Source organism: Nilaparvata lugens, chromosome 14 (genome assembly GCF_014356525.2).
Source record: "Nilaparvata lugens isolate BPH chromosome 14, ASM1435652v1, whole genome shotgun sequence".
Classification (NCBI taxonomy): Eukaryota; Metazoa; Arthropoda; class Insecta; order Hemiptera; family Delphacidae; genus Nilaparvata; species Nilaparvata lugens.
Genome location: NC_052517.1, coordinates 22,226,858 through 22,248,204, shown reverse-complemented (window position 1 = coordinate 22,248,204; position 21,347 = coordinate 22,226,858). Strand labels below are relative to the sequence as shown.

At 32.5% G+C, this 21,347-nt stretch overlaps 1 protein-coding gene across 1 annotated transcript; it reads left to right on the top strand.

The window, feature by feature from the left end:
• Positions 1 to 5,239: 5,239 nt before the first annotated feature.
• Positions 5,240 to 8,781, top strand: LOC111060714 (26S proteasome non-ATPase regulatory subunit 11). Its single transcript, XM_022348383.2, has one exon. The coding sequence runs from the start codon at positions 5,450 to 5,452 to the stop codon at positions 6,767 to 6,769; it is 1,320 nt and encodes a 439-aa protein (XP_022204075.1). The 5' UTR covers positions 5,240 to 5,449; the 3' UTR covers positions 6,770 to 8,781.
• The last annotated feature ends 12,566 nt before the right edge of the window (positions 8,782 to 21,347 follow it).

Sequence of the window (21,347 nt, the reverse complement as noted above, 5' to 3'; positions counted from 1 at the left end):
TTCAGGTTATGAAGTCAGTAGAATTGATAGGACTACAGAGTTGCCGAATCTCTGTTAGCTACGTTTCTTTTTCCACCGCCTTCTATAGTAGATAGCTGTGATTAAATTCGTATAGCTGTCATCATAGTAGGCCTATATCTGATCTGATAATGATTGATGATTCATGTTATTAAGAATCGAATCCAAAGACCTTTTAAAGAGATATAGACCCACAATGCCTATGCCTTCCCAATGATAGCTCTTACTTGAAATTGAAGGCCGCCATTGGGGTATTTTAGCACGACATATTATATAAATAATATTTGTAATACTATAGATCACAAAGGCATTGGTGGCATTGCTATGTAATAATCTTATAGGATGCCCCCTCAATGGCGGATTTCAATTCCAAGTACGACACTAGCGCTGCATGTGAGTCTATGCATATTTAAGGTCTTTGATCGAATCTATCTCAAATATATTTTATCTGTCAAGAAAATAAATTCAATCATGAGTTTTCATAATTGAGTGCCAATACTCTGGTCTGGTAGGTCTTTAATTCGCTTCATAGCTTAGGAAGAACCAGGCAAGAGTTGGAGAAGGATAGAGCTATCTGCTTTGTGGAATGATAGACAAGGATAGCAACACCAATGTTAATCAAATACTGCCATTATAACGTGGACCTCACTATAGAACAAGAACTACCACAACACGATACAGTATCAACACAATATGATACAGTATCATTTCAACTTGATACATAACACTATGATTTGATACATTCGCTATCTGCTTTGTGGAATGATAGACAAGGATAGCAACACCAATGTAAATCAGGTGCCGACTTTATAACTTGGACCTCACTATAGAACAAGAACAACCACAACATTATACAGTATCATCTCAACTTGATACACAACACTATGATTTGATACATTCGCTATCTGCTTTGTGGAATGACAGACAAGGATAGCAACACCGATGTGCTGACTTTATAACAAGCATCTCCCTATAATGTACCATACTGCTTTTTTAGACCTTGATTCAATATTGTAAGGTATTTCCAATCTTTTGTGAATAATTATTATCTGAGAGAATAATAACTATATTGCTGTAAATAGTCCAAGTAGATCCTTTCTAACCATCTGATAATAATGTAGATTTAAAATCAAATTATGTAAAATTGAGATAACTCTGTAAAATGTATATATTGCCACTACAATATCTGAACCAAAACTGTTTAAATTTTTGTAATAATATAAAGTCTTGTTTACTACTATTTGACTGATAGCTGGCATCTGTTAAACATTAAAAATTTATGTACAGTTTTAGAGTCTTTTAAGATTTTTTTGTTATAGGATTAATAACATATTATAATAATAATATATAGGGTTGATAATGGAAATGGATGGATTATATATATAGAACTACATGTATCACTATATATGATTAAGAGGATTATTTTGATGTTATATATAGATAGATATTATATTCAGAGTACACCAAAAAAATTAGGCAAAAATTTTCAAGAGCAACAAAAATCTTTGATCAGTTTTATGTAAATTTTCAAAAACTTGGAGAGCACACTACTACTGAGCCTATAGTCTGTCATCCAATAAAATTTGCATGAAAATTTTCGAAGATTTGATTCAAAATTTTGGGGATAAAATATGTAAGTCGTTGAGAAAAATGTAAGGTTTTAAAGCTGGAATACAGCTTTTTAATGGGGTAGGTCTCCCGTTGGAGATTCCCAAAAATGTTATCAACATATATATTTTTTGGGGGGAAATCTATTACTCATCAGTACAAATGAGTTACAGAATTGTGGAGCTCAAAAATTAATTGTTCCAAAATTTCAAAATTATTAAATGATTGAAAGAGTGTAAATAATAAGATACTTGTGTCAAAAGATTCTTAGCTTTATAATTCAGTACGTGAACATTATTTTGATAGATACAAAGCTGATGTAAATTTTGATAAATTCAAAATACAGAAGAGCTTTTGTTGTTAAAATTTAAGTGAATGTCGAAACTGTTTGATCAACTTTTTCTCAATCTGAGAAATTCTCCTCTTAGAATCTCAGGCTCTTTCTTTCAAAGAAAAATCTTTATAACATACAAATTAATTTTTAAAAAGGCTGGATCAATATATTTATAATTTGAAAAGTAAGAATATCAAATAAGGATGAAATTTGTTGAAACTTTAGACAACTGTTGGTTTATATTCTTGAAAGTCTATTGTAAGGAGAAAATCTATCGAAATAAATCTCTTTGTAACAATAAATTGTCATGTATTTTATTTTCCCTCCAAATATGCCTTGAGTGTTTCTATTATTGTACACTATAAATACCAATTTGACGGATTTTTCATCAATATTATTATGTAGAATAGTTTAGATTTACTTTTCAACTTGATTACATGAAGACGTTGATAGTTTATTGAAATTGTATATTTATTGAGAATCTGACGTTTTTTCAACTTTTTTGAATCGATTTTCTTATTTATTTCTCCATTTCTCATAGTTATTCACTAATTCTCTTGTTTATGTATTTAATTATCCCTCTACATTTCATTTTTTTGATCATCCATTCAATAATATCAAAGAATATCCAATTATTGTATTTTTACTTTCCTTGCCCTATTACCATAGGTAAGGAAAGTATTGCTTTCCGAAAAAAATTAATTAATAAATTAATAATTAGTAAGTAGTAATTACTAATTAGTAAAATTAATAAGTAATAAATTAAATAATTTCTAAATTTCTATACGTTTCAAGGTCCTCTGAGTCCAAAAAAGTGGTTTTTGGGTATTGGTCTGTATGTGTGTGTGTGTGTGTATGAGTGTATGTGCGTCTGTGTACACGATATCTCATCTCCCAATTAACGGAATGACTTGAAATTTGGAACTTAAGGTCCTTTCACTATAACGATCCGACACGAACAATTTCGATCAAATGCAATTAAAGATGGCGGCTAAAATGGCGAAAATGTTGTCAAAAAAAGGTTTTTTTTCGTGATTTTCTCGGAAACGGCTCCAACGATTTTGATCAAATTCATACCTAAAATAGTCATCGATAAGCACTATCAACTGCCACAAGTCCCATATCTGTAAAAATTTCAGGAGCTCCGCCCCATCAATGCAAAGTTTGCTTTTAGATTCCCAATTATCAGGCTTCAGATACAATTTAAACAAAAAACATCAAGTGGAGTAGATTGAGCATGAAAATCTCTACAATTAATGTTCAGTAACATTTTCACCTAAAATTGAAAATAAGCTTCAAATTCGAAAAAATATGATTATTCAATTGCAAATTATTGTTGATTCTATTAAATCATTCACTATGAAGAGATAGCAGACCTCATGTGTATCTCCAGTGTTATTGCCTTGTTACCAGCTGACTCAAATCTTTGAATAGTTAGTAGCTTTGAGATGCGCGGGAACACTAGCGTGAGGTGATCAATTTCCATAACGGCAAGGAAAGTTGTGTGAGTGCGCCACACCTGATTTTTTACATTTACAAAAAATGTGAATAAATGGAACACAAGAACTAATTTATTATTATTATATCGAGTGACCTGGCTGGCTCAGGTCTGGTGTCAGAACTAATAAGACCAGAAAGGTAAGATATGAATCAATAAAAATGCCAGATATTTTGGCAATCAAACCCATGACCGGAGCAATGATAGCTGAGAGAATTCGAAACAAGCATGATATTCCGTAGTGCGGAGTGCATCAAATCATAGTGTTGTGTATCAAGTTGAGATGATAGTGTATCATATTGTGTTGATACTGTATCATAATGTGGTTGTTCTTGCTCTATAGTGAGTTCCACGTTATAATGGCAGTGTTTAATTAGCAATGGTATTGCTATCCTTGTCTATCATTCAACAAAGCGGATAGCGCTATCTCTCTCTCACTTTACTCTGTTGCCAGATCGTCTTCTAACAATGTAGATTAATAATTAATTTAAAAAAAATGTTTAATCTTGATTATGAAAATTAATGATGAAACTATTGAAAAATATAATGTCTTGCTTTATAAAATATAATATTGATTATTTTAAACGAGAATGAACAGTTTATATTACATCAGTAAACCTGTATCAGCTACCGTCCATAGAAGCCATTGACAAGTCAAAGGATCGGCAACGTTGTTCTCCTATCTTTCTCCATTGTCATTGTAACGTGGACCTCACTATTTATACTGCATTAGAGATTCACTTTATATTTCAGTACAGTATTTTTTTAAATAGAAAACATTGATTTCATTTGTAACGCATTGATTCTGATAGTTTGAAGCAAATTTTTATAGATAAAATTCATCTGGTTAATTGAAGGAATACCGATAGCTCAATAAATTAAAGCTTTTACCAAAAATACAGGTAAATTTCAGAAGCTAGTTTTTAGATTCAAATAATTGTAACTACCGCCATCGACAAAGTCGATTGTCGACTACTGAAGCTTCGAAGTGTGTGACTTATCGATATATCGACTGTGAGAGTCGAGGTAGCTGTGCGATTTGTCGTCGAGAAAGTCGATATACAGTACTCGAAAAAGGGAGTGCTTCAGAACTTCAAGTTTCAATCCGTCTAGTTTACGAACATAACCCAAAAGATTCTGTTCAGTTGTGGTTTTGAAGTGAGAAGAAAAGTTTGGGGTAGTTGAGTTTCTGCTTTTAAATGACAGTATGTTGATATTATTCGATTATATGTTGATAATCCCAATTGATGAACATAAATAGCGAATAGTTGAAATAATTGAACTCCCCAGATATTGCACTTAGGAATGACACTCTCGGAAAAAAATTGATCAAGCATCTTCACGATGCTAAAATAAAATAATACTTATAGCAACCAAAATTATTAATTCAATTGATAAAACAATCAAAGTCAATACCAAGAAGTTATCAATCAACAAAAAACAATACTGGGGTCATACGTTCGTTTCCCCGGTTAGGTTTTGAATTACAATAGTTCAATTAGAATTATCAAATTTCATTTAGATTAAACCCTCTACAAGAAAAAATCTCATATTCCAGTCATGCTTGCTCTTTATTCACAATACCCGAACTAGTTATCAAACAACTTGTAAAACAATACATAACAAATCGAGCAATCCCAAGAACCGTAGAAGTGTTGACTACCAAACGGCGTAGTCCGGTCTAGCCATTCGAAGAAACAGCTGTAAATGATTCATGGTATTCAATAAAAATAGAAACAGTTGATCATCAAATTGAAATATAAATATTTCTTTCTATTTAATGAGCATTGATTTCACACTTCAAAACATTATAAAATACAACATCAGTTTTATATATTCAACTTTCAACACGGTTTTAGGCTGTTTCTTTTAAATTTGAGTGTGATGATGTTGTTTTACATATAATTTGTGGTTTATTGATTATTTTGAGGGGTTAAAAGAATAGAAAATTGTAAATTTTGTTGTAATTATTTTTGAGGTTATCGTTCCAGATGAGCAAAACAGAGCGACCTAGAAAAGAAGAAGCTGACGATGAGTGTGCGATTCGGACAAAAATCAAAATGGCGGGTGCAATGTTGTTCGAACGAGCTGTTTCAACTCCCAGCAGGGATGATTTACACAAAAATCTTGTTATTCAGGGCGAAATCGAGGAAAATGAAGAGGAAGACATCAAACAACGTGAAGCCGGCATTTTACAACTTGGAGAGCAGTACAAGAACGAAGGTAAGGCTAAAGAATTGGCCGAACTGATCAAGGCTACACGTCCGTTTCTAAGTCTCATCAGCAAGGCGAAAGCTGCAAAGTTAGTGCGATCTTTGGTGGATTTCTTTTTGGATCTAGAAGCTGGTATTGGTATTGAAGTGCAACTGTGCAAAGAATGTATCGAATGGGCAAAAGAGGAACGCCGTACCTTCCTACGTCAATCCCTGGAAGCCAGACTTGTGGCACTCTACTTCGACACAGGTATGTTCACAGAAGCTCTAACTCTCGGCTCAAACCTTCTCAAAGAATTGAAGAAACTTGACGACAAAAACCTTCTAGTCGAAGTACTTTTGTTGGAAAGCAAAACCTATCATGCACTTTCTAACCTCTCTAAAGCTAGGGCCGCTTTGACTTCAGCACGTACAACAGCTAATGCAGTGTATTGTCCACCTAAAATGCAAGCTGCTCTAGATCTACAATCTGGAATTCTTCACGCTGCAGAAGAACAGGATTTCAAGATCGCTTACTCCTACTTTTGTGAAGCTTTTGAAGGTTATGATAGTATTGAAAGCAACAAGGCCCTGACTGCTTTGAAGTACATGTTGTTGACTAAAATCATGCTGAACACACCAGAAGATGTACAACAGATCATCAGCGGTAAAACTGCGTTGAAGTACGGCGGGAAGGACATCGAAGCTATGAAAAGCGTCGCCCAGGCTAGCCACAAACGATCCCTGGCTGATTTTCAAAAAGTTTTGAAGAACTACAAAAAGGAACTCGAGGAAGACCCGATTGTACGAGCTCACCTTGGTTCTCTCTACGACAACATGCTGGAACAGAACCTCTGTCGCATCATAGAGCCCTACTCTCGCGTCCAGGTCGAATTCATATCACAAGCAATCAAACTGCCGACCCTGCAAGTTGAGAAGAAACTCTCCCAGATGATTCTCGACAAAAAGTTCCACGGAATTCTCGACCAGGGTGAAGGTGTGCTAATTGTGTTCGAGGAGAAAGCTATGGACAAAACCTACGAAATGGCGTTGGAAACGATAACAAGTATGGGGAAAGTGGTGGATACCCTGTATCAAAAAGCTAAAAAGTTATCTTAGATTTCAATAAACTAACCTAGAATTTACAAAAACTGTGAAAATTACAAAAAAGTGTACTAATACGGACTGATAACTGTGTTTTGTAAACTGGAGGTGAGTTATGAAGATAATACTTATTTATATATTGCTAAAGTTATGACACAAAAAAAATACAAATTATAAAATCTCAAAAAAATATCTACTTTCTCTCTTGTTTCTCGGGTTAAATTGCGGAAGAAACTGTAAGAAAATCACCAATTTATCATATATCAAAAAGCACAAGAATTATTAAGTTTTGAAAACAATGTTCTTGAAACTACTAACCTATCATAATATTTAAATCTTTGGTTTTTCATTAATAAACTTGGTTTCTTACAACCAAAATTTAACTACTTCAACTTAATAAAAGTCAAATTATTGGTGAATAAAATTACTTTTGGGCTTTTCATTTTTATTACAACTTGAATTAGTTTAACTGACCCCAATTAACAGTGATCATTTTTGTAGGAAAAGGTTTTTGTTTCTACTTTCCTCCTAAAAAATTGATGAATCATTCCTCATATTGATCTGCTTGAACCCACTCAGTTTCAAGTCATTATTTTGTTTTCTTTATTCTAAAAATTGAAGGATCATTACTTAATTTTTTCTATTTGAACCCAATCTAGTAAAATTTCGTATTTTTTTAAGATTAATTTGTTTTAGTTCTCTCTCCAGTCAAACTTTATCCACAATAGGCCTTATTTAACCCAATCTATATTATTAAATCATGAACAATCTATAGATCATGAAACTCTTTGTGTTAAAATTTATTTATTTTTAGTATCAATTTTTCTAATCTTATCTTTGTTGCATCTGCTGAGGCAGCTCTCTTGTTTTCAGTTGACTAACTATCAAATCTCCTAATTCTCAATTTAATCACTCACAATGTATTGAATCATAATGTTGAACATACTTCATTGAAATTTCTCATATCGCTTAGCCTACTAATAAATTTTACTAAATTAATAACCTATTTGAAGCAATTTATTGTCCCAATTATGCAAAATTGGTATTTGGGGCAATTTTATTTCTATCATTTACAAAACAAGTTGAATCTTTAAAGCGAATTAAACAATGTTTATTGAAGATTTTGTCAATTGAAGTTAGTTAACATAGTCTTTGAAAGATTGCTCTCCTTTGAATTATTTTAGAGATAAATTTGTTGCTAGAAGTTGTAGCCTAAGTTTCCTAATGATAGTGGAGAATTTACTTCTTGTCCTTGGATACTTCAAATTTTGTTATACATTCTTAGTGAATTGAAGGCAAAATAAATTTCAATTGCAAGGCTTCTATTTATCATGAATTTACATCCAAGAGTTTTGGAAAAATCAAAAATTGCTTCTCATAATTTAAAAATTTAAGGGAATTCTATAACTTGCTAGTTGATCTAGTTTCCAGTGTATAAATTTACTTCCACCTTGAAAATTTTTGAAATTATGCTTTCATTTCAAATTTGTCCCAACTAATATGAATTTATTGATATTATTCTACATCTTAGATTAATGTAAAGATGCCGAATTAATCAGTTCTTTATATATTTTGAAAAACTTAATGAGAAACAGTTGTTGCTAATATTTTTTGTTGAATTCCTAATGAAAATACTTTGAAAGTTGTTTATTTCATGAAGGATAGTGAAAAAGTTTTCAAGTAGATTCAACAAATTGCAATAAAGAAATTAGCATCTTCTGTATTTTTGGGAAGTGATAATTCATTTATATTTTAGAAACAATTGAAAATTCTGTTCCTTTATTTGTCAAACATATTTTTGATTGCAAAACAGAAGTTTATATTGTGCTAACTACTGTATAAAGACTGCTGATATCTTAGAAAATTTTAAAAATAAACTTCAATAAATTTTTAGAGGTTAAAATTTTGAATATTGATTTAGTTTGTTGCGTAATGGTTCTGAGAATCCATTTCGTGAATAGATCTATCTGGGAATTGATTATTATTTTTAACCTAATTTGAAAATAAAATTGAACGTTTATTAATAACTAATCTTTTCAATTTTCCAATCAAAGATCCTTAGGGTGCGCACACACCATTTAGTCAAGACAAGACTAGTCACGATTAGTCACAATACTTCACATAGTTGCTTATGAAGCAACACACACCGATTAGTCATTGCAATTAGACATGTCTCCATAAGCAACTATGTGAAGTATTAATTATTATTGAACGAAAATCCAAATTAAATGCTGTAAATCACCCCGAAGACTTCTACTACTGCAAATATTGACAACAGGGTAAACAGCTAGATGGTGAATTACAGCATTTAATTGGGATTTTCGTTTAATTATAATTATTAATTCATTAGCATTTGAAAAGTTGCAATATCTCATTGCAATTAGACATGTCTCCATAAGCAACTATGTGAAGTATTAATTATTATTGAACGAAAATCCAAATTGAATGCTGTAAATCACCCCGAAGACTTCTGCTACTGCAAATATTGACAACAGGGTAAACAGCTAGATGGTGAATTACAGCATTTAATTTGGATATTAAACGAAAATCCAAATTAAATGCTGTAAATCACCCCGAAGACTTCTGCCACTGCAAATATTGACAACCGGGTAAACAGCTAGATGGTGAATTACAGTATTTAATTTGGATTTTCGTTTAATAATAATTATTAATTTATTAGCATTTGAAAAGTTGCAATATCTCAGTAATTTCCTACTATGTGAAGTATTGTGACTAATCGTGTATTGACTAACTGGTGTGTGCCTAGCCTAAAGATGCGTTTACACCAAACTTATTAACAAAATGTTTATTTTTCCGTCCTTATAGATTCTATTAAGATGCGTACAGATTTACGCGCCGCGAACATAAGCAATTCACTTTTAATCAGCTGATGCCAAGCTTTTTATATGTATATTTTTCATTCATATGTAAAATTTTGAAATGACAAAAATCATGAAGTGTAAACATAACCTATTTTTGGACAATTTCTATCTAAATTTGGGAAAGGAACAGTTTTGGGCTTTAAGCCTGTTGTTCCTTCCCCAATCATTCATAGTTGAGAATTATATTGTATGCATCGATGTATAAAAAAATAAATAAAATTGAATTGAATATCTTATACCGTTTCTGTAAAAATACAGATATAGTCAGCTGATTAAAAGTGAATTGCTCATGTTCGCGGCGCGTATATCTGTACGCACCTTTAGATTAAATTGAGCTTGACAAACGTTTGCACATCATGTGTATGATAAGTTATGTTCAATCTAATAGAATCTATAAGGACGGAAAAATAAACATTTTGTTGATAACTTTGGTGTAAACGCAGCTTTATTATAAAATTTTGCTCAATTAAATTATGTGGTACTGTATTACTATTATTTTACTATAGTGAGATTTACTTGAATCTGTCAGCAATTGATGAATGGGATGCATAGATGTTATATTATAAGGAAAACTGTCAGATTAAGATGAATCTCACTGTAGTAAAATATTACCCTACTACCATAGGTAAGGAAAGTATTGCTTTCCGTAAAAAATTAAGGGACCCCAATTTCCAAATTTCTATACGTTTCAAGGTCCCCTGAGTCCAAAAAAGTGGTTTTTGGGTATTGGTCTGTATGTGTGTGTGTGTATGTGCATCTGTGTACACGATATCTCATCTCCCAATCAACGGAATGACTTGAAATTTGGAACTTAAGGTCCTAATACTATAAGGATCCGACACGAACAATTTCGATCAAATGCAATTTAAAATGGCGAAAATGTTGTCAAAAACAGGGGTTTTCACGATTTTCTCGAAAACGGCTCCAACGATTTTGATCAAATTTATAACTAAAATAGTCATTGATAAGCTCTATCAACTGCCACAAGTCTCATATCTGTAAAAATTACAGGAGCTCCGCTCCATCTATGCAAATTTTGATTTCAGATTCCCAATTATCAGGCTTCAGATATAATTTGAACAATCAAGTGGAAAAGATTGAGCATGAAAATCTCCACAAGTAATGTTCAGTAACATTTTCACTTGAATTTTAAAATAAGCTCGAAATTCGAGAAAATGTGACTATTCAATTGCAAACTGTTGGCAACTGTTGATTCTATCAAATCATTCACTATGAAGAGATAGCAGACCTCGTGTGTCTCCAGTGTTATTGTCCTGTCACCAGCTGGCTCAGATCTTGAATAGTAGACTTGAGATGCGCGTGAACACTAGCGTCAGGTGATCAATTTGCATAACAGCAAGGAAAGTTGTGTGAGTGCGCCACACCAGATTTTTCTGAATACAGTACCAAAATTTGTTCATTTACACAAGAAAAAAAACAATTTTTGAAAACAATTCAATAGAATATATCGAATCAAAACTTTAGCAAATTATTTTACTCACGTGTTAAGCTTACCCTAAACACGTATCTTGACATCTCTTAAGCTACGTTCACACCAAATTTATTAACAAATTGTTAATAACTTAATCCTTATAGATTCTATTAGATTGAACCACGGAATAAGCATAAAGTAGTGTTTCTTTCCTCTGTGATTGAACATAACTTATCATACACATGATGAACATGTGTTTGTCAAGTTCTGTTCAATCTAATAGAATCTATAAGGATTAAGTGAACATTTTGTTAATAACTTTGGTGTAGACCCAGCTTTAGACAGGAACAGGAAACAGTACTTTGATACAAAATTCACAAATATAAAGAAATAAAAATCTCAGTACCCTTTTTTTGAAATATTTTATCACAACATGTTTCGGACATTTCTTTATATTTATATTACAAGTAGCCCTATACAGAAAAGAGATAAATAATGGATACCATAGCTCTCTCTCCTTTGCTAATATTTTCTCAAAACGGTCAGCATTAATATTGAATGGTATTTTTATTTATTATTTACAAACAAACAAGTTTGTAATATAAATTAAAAATACGTGTTTTGTATATTCATTTACTTCCAATTATTACTAAAAATATTTGAGTAAAATACAAAGAGGACTAAAAACCAACAATAATGTTGAGCTTAACAACGATTTTTTTACAGATTTAAGCTGCATATAGATGATACATTTTAATTTAATCATATTATGCAAACTACCTACTAGATAGAAACCAGAAACCTACTACTTTATAAATTATCTCGTAAAATATTACTATAGTGAGGTCCACGTTATAATGACAGTATTTGATCAACTTTGGTTTTGCTATCCTAGTCTATCATTCCACAAAGCCGGTGGTACTATCCTTTTCTAGGTCCACAACGATGCCAATTATGTTTTTGACAGTGTAGAAATATAATTAATTAATGCAGAGAATCGGCATCGCTATTCTTCTATCTTTATCCACTGCCATTATAACGTGGAACTCACTGTAGTGAGGTCCACGTTATAATGGCAGTGGAGAAAGATAGGAGACAACGTTGCCGATCCTCTGTTTTGTCAATGCCTTCTATAGATGATAGCTGATACAGGTTTATTGATGTAATATTAACTGTTCATTCTCGTTTAAAATAATCAATTATATATTTTATTGAGCAAGAAATTATATTTTTCAATATTTTCATAAATAAGAGGAAATATTTTGTCAATTTAATTAATTATTCTACATTGTTAAAAGACGATCTGGCAACAGAGCAAAGCGAGTAAGAGATAACGCTATCTGCTTTGTGGAATGATAGACAAGAATAGCAACACCATTGCTAATCAAACACTGCCATTACAACGTGGACCTATAGACAGGTACAGGGAGACAGTACTTTGATACTAATAAAGTCATATTATAGTATGAATTGAATTTGAAAATGTATTTATACTGATTAGTTTTCCAATAATCAACTAAACTTTATGATTCTCCTTGTTTATTTACAATACTACTGCATCTTATTTGTTAAATCTGGAAATTCAGGTTGAAATAGATACTAAGGTTGATGAAGATTGGACCCAGTGCTCAGAAACGCATCCTGGGCGGACTTGACAAGAGTGAGTTGTTGAATTAAAAAGTACAAAAATACTTTTATACTTTGTTGAAGTACAAAGTATAAAAGATGACAAAGGAAATAATTTAAAACTAAATTAGGAAATTGAAGAAGTTTTAGGCAATAGCCTGTTTTTTCTTTTCCGATTCTTGTATTTTTTGCTAACCTAATAACCTAATATAAAGTCAAGTTACTTAACAATAATTAGGGCAAGACCATATTATTAGTTTTTGTGAACACATTCTGGACCTGAAATACTATAGTGAGGTCCACGTTATAATGGCAGCGTTTGATTAGTAATGTTATTGATGTCCTTGTCTATCATTCCACAAAGCGGATAGCGCTATCTCTTTCTCACTTTGCTCTGTTGCCAGATCGTCTTTCAAAAATGTAGAATTAATAACTGATTAACAAAATATTTAATCTTAATTATTAAATTATTGAAAAATATAATTTCTTGCTTAATAAAAAATAATTGATTATTTGAAACGAGAATGCTTGGTATTAGTTTTTGTGACCACATCATGGACCTAAAATACTAAATACTATAGTGAGGTACACGTCATAATGTCAGTGGAGAAAGATGGGTGATCAACGTTGCCGATCCTCTGTCTTGTCAATGCCTTCTATAGACGGTAGCTGATACAGGTTTATTGATGTAATATTAACTGTTCATTCTTGCTTGAAATAATCAATTATATATTTTATTGAGCAAAAAATTATATTTTTCAATATTTTCTTGATTAAGATTAAATATTTTGTTAATTAATTATTAATTCTACATTGTTAAAAGACGATCTGGCAACAGAGCAGAGCGAGAAAGAGATAGCGCTATCTGCTTTGTTGAACGATGCACAAGGATAGCAACACCATTGCTAATCAAACACTGCCATTATAACGTGGCCGTAGTCGAGTGGATCAGATGCTGGCTTTATGATTCAGAGGCCCGGGCTCAAATCCCGGCCCGGGCAAGATATTTATCTCAGGCCACTCCCGTGTTTCGGATGGACACGTTAAGTCGTCGGTCCCGGCTGCCTAAAAAGCAGTCGTTAGGTCATGTCAGAGGCCCTGAAATTGATCAGTTGCGACCTGAAAACTCTGACACCAGACTTCAGCCAGCCAGGTCACTCGATATTATTATTATTTTTATTATTTAACGTAGACCTCACTATAGAATCGTCACTTAGGAATTGGACCTTTAGAAGAAATTAATTTCCATTATTGAAACGTTTCCATAATTGAGATTTGAACACAATATGATACAGTATCATCTCAACTTGATACACAACACTATGATTTGATACATCCGCTATCTGTCTTGTCTAATGACAGACAAGGATAGCAACACCAATGTTAATCAGGTGCTTCCATTATAACGTGAAACCTCATAGAACAAGAACCACAACATGATACAGTATTAACACAATATGATACAGTATCATCTCATCTTGATACACAACACTATGATTTGATACATCCGCTATCTGTTTTGTCTGTCTAATGACAGACAAGGATAGCGACACCAATGTTGATCAGGTGCTTCCATTAAACCTCATTATAGAACTAGAACAACCACAACATGATACAGTATCAACACAATATGATACATTATCAACACAATATGATACAGTATCATCTCAACTTTATACACAACACTATGATTTGATACATTCGCTATATATGTTTTGTCTAATAACAGACAAGGATAGCAACACCAATGTTAATCAGGTGCTGACTTTATTGACCGAACGAAGTGAGGTCTAAGATTCAAGTCGACGGTTTGGCATTTCTCTTAATGTTTAAATGTTTTTTATGTTGCGCATTTACGGGGAAACGCGGTAATAGATTTTCATGAAATTTGACAGGTATGTTCCTTTTTAAATTGCGCGTCGATGTATATCAAGGTTTTTGGAAATTTTGCATTTCAAGAATAATATAAAAGGAAAACGGAGCCTCCTTCATACGCCAATATTAGAGTAAAAATCAGACTATAGAATTATTCATCACTAGCCGTCAGGCTCGCTTCGCTCGCCATATCCGTCTAGCCAGGGGGCTCCGCCCCCTGGACCCCCGACTGGATCGTCCAAGAATGAGATCAGCAGGCTCGCTTCGCTCGCCTGCATTTTTTCATTTTTATAATATTATGTTAGGACAATCCAGTCGGGGGTCCAGACTAAACGTCTGGCTAAAACAGATATGGCGAGCGAAGCGAGCCTGACGGCTAGTAATATAATATTCCCAGGATTGGAGTAGCAGTGCCCAATCAATTTTTCCGCGATAAATGCATTTAAATCTTCAACTTGGTGCCAACCTAACAAAATCAACTCAACTTAATGCCAACCTGACAAAATTATTAATTTAGTTGCCAGTTAACAACTGTTTCGAAGAGGTACTCTATCTAGATTATAGTTCTATAGTAACATATGATATGGAAATTTCAATTCTAATTAAGAGATTGGGAGAAGAAGAATATACATGCTAAAAGACGAACTTTAAACCCTTAAAACAACCCTTAGAGTTGAAATATTGCCAAAAGATTTCTTAGTGCGCCTCTAAAGGGCCAACTGAACATACCTACCAAATAAGAACATTTTTGGTCCGGTAGATTTTTAGTTATGCGAGTGAGTGAGTGAGTGAGTGAGTGAGTGCCATTTCGCTTTTATATATATAGATAAATCAGCTGACAAGTGATTACACAGATGTGTGGAGAAGCCAGTCTATTACTGTATTTGTATATAAGGTCTATAGTCTCAATCAAAGACCTTGAAGAGGTATGCTGGGTTTACACCAAAGTTATTAACAAAATGTTAATAACTTAATCCTTATAGATTCTATTAGATTGAACGCAAGTTGACAAACACATATGTTCATCATGTGTATGATAAGTTATGTTCAATCTGATATAATCTATAAGGATTGAGTTATTAACATTTTGTTAATAAATTTGTTCTAATCGCAGCTTTAAGGTCTTTGGTTTCAATATTTTGTTTTGCAGTCATGGTATTATTATGCGTGTCCATCAGTATCAATATTCTCACATTCGAAAAAACTAATTTAATAGGTGATTAAAAATAATCAAATTAACAAAATAATGCTGAAGATATTATAATATTTTTTATTGAAAAAAAATAATTTTCATTATATGGAAAGATTATCACGGAACTGGATGAATATTATATAAATTCTGGAATAGAAATATATTCTATTCATTGTTTAAATTAACATAGATATTAATAAATTATGGAATACAAATTCAAACGTGAACTGATTTTGTTAACATTTAAAACAGTTGACATCAGGTACTTGTGGATGAGAATACTGCGTGAGGTCTACTGTTCACAGAACTACTAGTAACGTGGATCCCACTATAGCTGTTACTGCCTTAGACCATCATGATTACTACATGGGATTCACGTTATAGATTCAGTGAAAATGATAGGTAGGCATTGTTGTCACCTAGCAAACCAATGTCAATCAATTGCTGCCTTTAATAACATGGACTTCGATCACTGAAGAAAGTATTCTCTTTTTCTTCTTCTATCTTCATCCTACTAGAACTGTTGATATAAATATCTTGCAAATAATTGATATTAATCTTGCACGTTTTAAGTGCATTAATTATTCTAATTAATTATTTACAAGATAGGCCTATTTTCTTTTATTGCACCATCATCTCTTGTAGCGGTCGTTCAACAAACTGAATTCCTTTCCTTATTCTTCAAGAGTTTGTCTCTCTCTCTCCCATAAATATAGCACTCAATTATCTGTCTCTCTTTGTGACTAAGCAAATTTCAAAAACTCCACAAAACAGCAAATTCATTCAATTTGGAGCTCCAAAAATAACTCTGGATTAATAATAAATTCAACTCAGGATGAAGCAACTCAGTGACACACTTTATAGCTCTGAGAACTAATTTATATTCAGTGCTTTGTCATTGTTTTGTAGCAACTTTCAGCTAGTGTGTGAAAACCTCTATTAGATCATACAGGGTTTAAAATTTAAACCAGCAACTAAATAGTTGACCTTTGTGATAACCTCCATCAAATTATACATTTTTCATAAATGTATGTGAACCCAGTAACTAAATAGTTTCTCTGTATGAGACACTCAATAATTGACCGAGCGGAGTGAGGTCTAAGATTCAAGTCGACGGTTTGGCATTTCTTTTTAATTAAATGTTTATATGTTGCGCATTTACGGCGAAACGCGGTAATAGATTTTCATGTAATTTGACAGGTATTCTTTATTTATTTCATTGGCAATTACAGATCATAATTATAATAAATATAATATGATTGGGAGAAGACAACAGGCATAGCCCAAAACTGTCTTCTCCCAAATTTTAACAAATAAAAGTATCAAAAAGAATAAGGTTAAGATTTCACTTTCACTTCAAAAAGTCCAATTTCCACTTCAAAACTGATGACAAAACTAAAAATTTTGAATTTTGATATTTAAAAACTGATTAAAAACAAAAATATTTCACTCAAAACTCTACAAATTAGAAATTTTTGAGTAATTAAGGTATGTCCCTTTTTTAATTGCGCGTCGACGTATATACAAGGTTTTTGGAAATTTTGCATTTCAAGGATAATATAAAAGGAAAAAGGAGCCTCCTTCATACGCCAATATTGGAGTAAAAATCAGACTATAGAATAATTTACGGTATTATTATACATCATGAATCAGCTGACAAGTGATTACACAGATGTGTGGAGAAGCCAGTCTATTGCTGTATTTTTATAAGGTCTATAGTTTCAATCAGGTACTGTGGATGAGAATACTGCGTGAGGTCTACTGTTCACAGAACTACTAGTCATACAGGTTTTATTTAAAGCAGCAACTAAAGCAGTTTAGTTGCCCAGTGTGGGACCCTACAAGAGAAAGTGTTGTTTTCAATGCTTCCAAACAACAGTGCTCATTCCGCATACAATAAAGCTATTCTCGTCATGTGAACCAGCAACTAAAAAGTTGCTCGGTGTAACACCCTCCATAAGATTGTGTTGTTTTCAGTGTCAAAACAAAAGGTCAATGCCCTGATGAAATCTGCATTATCACTGTATTTCTACTATAGTAAGGTCCACGTTAAAATGGCAGTGGAGAAAGATAGGAGAACAACGTTGCTGATCCTCTGGCTTGTCAATGCCTTCTATAGACGGTAGCTGATACAGGTTTATTGATGTAATATTAACTGTTCATTCTCGTCTAAAATTATCAATTATATTTTATTAGGCAAGAAATTGTTATTTTTCAATAATTTCATAATGAATTTTCATTATTAAGATGAAATATTAGGTTAATTTAATATTAATTCTACATTGTAGAAAGACCTGGCAAAGCGAGAAAGAGATCGCGCTATCTGCTTTGTTGAATGATAGACAAGGATAGCAATACCATTGCTAATTAAACACTGCCATTATAACGTGGACCTCACCATAGCTTGGCAGTGTTTGGAAATTCAACTGAGAGATGGAGAAGAAGAATAAAATGAAGTAGAAGAAAAATACAAAGAGAGAAGAAAGAACCAATAAATACAGTATAGGATAAGTTTTAACAATTTGTGAAATTTTAATTTGTCTGGACAAACTTGGAACAATTCAATTTCTCCACCTACAAAGATGAGAAGAAGAAAGATGACGTGGAGAAGAAGAAGAATAAGAAGAGAGTTTAATCAGGAGGTGAACAATAAAAAATGAAGGATATAATAAGATTAGTTGTCTCAATTTTAAAATTTTGAATTTTTCAGCTGTTGAGATTGAAACGTATAAGCATTTTAGTTAAAAAATTATTAGAAGTTGGAAGAGAAGAAGAAAAATAAAAAGCATTAGAAGAACAATGATAAAAAAAAGTATTAATGAACAATAATAAGTTCAAAAAGAAGAAGAAGTACCTATAAGGAGAAGGAAAGAAAAGAGTACAAAAAAACGTTTTCTCAGTTTGTGTGTGATTTCTCAATTTCAATAATAATAATTAATAGACAAATATTATAAAATTTAAAATGACAAATATATAATAATTAATAGACAAATCTAAATCTTTAGAGTGAATGTCAGAGAAGAATGTAAAGATATTCAGAAGGAATTCGAACGAAAGAAGGTGAAAAAAATTAAATTTAGTTTGAAACTATTATTTGTTGAACATCAAACCGATTGTTAGTCCAGGCAATGAATGTTCAAAAAGGTTTAGAAAATTATTTTTGACCCCGCATTTCTGTTTAGGGTAAAAAAGCTAGATTGCTAAAAAGCCAAACCTCCCTACGGAGGTGAACATATATCAGAAGTTCCTTCCCTCTGTACTAAAGGGTGGTTGAAAGATGAAAAGAACCCGTTTTTGAACTATTTCAATGACAGCACTAGTTTTATTAACTAATATTCAAATATTAAACTGTAGTTTCGTTGAAAATTGTTCAAAAACGGATTATTACTTGCACCTCGTCGTCATCCTATTATATTAAGCGAGCAATTTCTGTATATATTTTGATATTTGGTTATTTATATTTATTAATAGTTATTTATGTCCAACGGATCTCGAAAACGGCGCTAACGATTTTCACGAAATTTGGAACATAGTAGGTTTATGATATAAAAATTCGATTGCACTAGGTCTCATTCCTGGGAAAACTCGCTGAACGATATTAAAAGGATAATTCATCCTTGGAAAAACAACTGAGACTCTCGTCGTCTGTGAATAATAAAAAGTAAGTGAGACGCACTCGGTCTATGGAAAACCGAAATATCTCATCCCCGAAATTGATAAGTTTACGTATTGCCAGCTGTAAAATATAAACATGATCATTTCAAAGAATTGTGTTCTGTCTATCTATATATATAAAAGCGAAATGGCACTCACTCACTGACTGACTGACTGACTCACTCGCAGAACTAAAAATCTACTGGACCAAAAACGTTCAAATTTGGTAGGTATGTTCAGTTGGCCCTTTAGAGGCGCACTAAGAAATCTTTTGGCAATATTTTAACTCTAAGGGTTGTTTTTAAGGGTTTAAAGTTCGTCTTTTAGCATGTATATTCTTCTTCTCCCAATCTCTTAATTATAATTGAAATTTCCATATCATATGTTACTATAGAACTATAATCTAGATAGAGTACCTCTTCGAAACAGTTGTTAACTGGCAACTAAATTAATAATTTTGTCAGGTTGGCATTAAGTTGAGTTGACTTTGTTAGGTTGGTACCAAGTTGAAGATTAAAATGCATTCATCGCGGAAAAATTTATTGGGCACTGCTACTTCAATCCTAGGAATATTATATCACTAGCCGTCAGGCTCGCTTCGCTCGCCATATCCGTTTAGCCAGACGTTTAGTCTGGACCCCTGACTGGATTGTCCTAACATATGATAAAAATGCTCAAATGAAAAATGCAGGCGAGCGAAGCGAGCCTGCTGATCTCATTCATGAACGATCCAGTCGGGGGTCCAGGGGGCGGAGCCCCCTGGCTAGACGGATATGGCGAGCGAAGCGAGCCTGACGGCTAGTCAATAAATAAAAATAACGAGCGAGGCTCGGTGTCCCGATATTGGATATAGTAAAATAGATGAGCGATAAAAAGAAGGTGAATAGATAAAGTAGATGATGATTTCTTGGTTTCTCGCTTATATCTCGGAAACAATTCATCTTACGGAAATTAATATTCTATACAAATAAAAGCAAAAAACCATAAATGGTTTGGACTTAGCTAAATCAATAATATTCACCAAATAGGTTTTTGGGTTGAGCATTGAAATAACGCGTCAATGTCATTGAAATAGCGGTGCGTTCGAATAATAGAGACAATAAATTTACAGAATCCAAGTTTGAATGAAACAATTTTCATTGTTATTAAGCAACATTGGCAATAGAAAAAGTCAAAACTGACACTAGACATTATAAAAGTCAGAAGGATATAAGTTAATCGTTAAGTTGATGGTTTAAGGCTGTACAAAGGCAGAAATGAACTTTCTACTGGTGATATTTTTCAAAGTTTTTCGATTTGTATATCATCAAGCTATTAAAATGGAAAAGTTTTCTCAGGAAAACATTTTTTTCCGATCATTACTTTTTGAGATATGAGCGCCTAAAGTTTAAATATTTGGGACAGTACATTTCAAGTTCGGTAAGAGATAAATCCATGAGATTTAGAACATAGATTCTTCATGGTATTGTTGATCTAATAAAACAACAATTTTATGAAAATATAAATTTTTTAGAGAGTTAATCAATTTACCAAAAATAACTCAACTGAAAGCTATTTTTGGTCATTTTTAGTAAATTGAATAACTTTTCAAAAATTGATATTTTCATAAAATTTTTGTTTTATTAGATCAACAATACCATGAAGAATCTATCTTCTAAATCTCATGGATTTATCTCTTACCGAACTTGAAATGTACTGTCCCAAATATTTAAACTCTAGGCGCTCATATCTCAAAAAGTAATGATTGGAAAAAATTGTTTTCCTTAGAAAACTTTTTCATTTTGATAGCTTGATGATATACAAATCGAAAAACTTTGAAAAATATCACCAGTAGAAAGTTAATTTTTAGCCTTTGCACAGCCTTAAAAAGTGCCAGTTGCATACAAAAGCCGGTTAAATTTTAACCGTGATTAATTCCAGGAGAACGATTGA

What these genes read in the sequence shown, in the direction of transcription:
- LOC111060714 (XM_022348383.2), top strand. Translation starts at nt 5,450, where the DNA reads ATGAGCAAAACAGAGCGACCTAGAAAAGAAGAAGCTGACGATGAGTGT.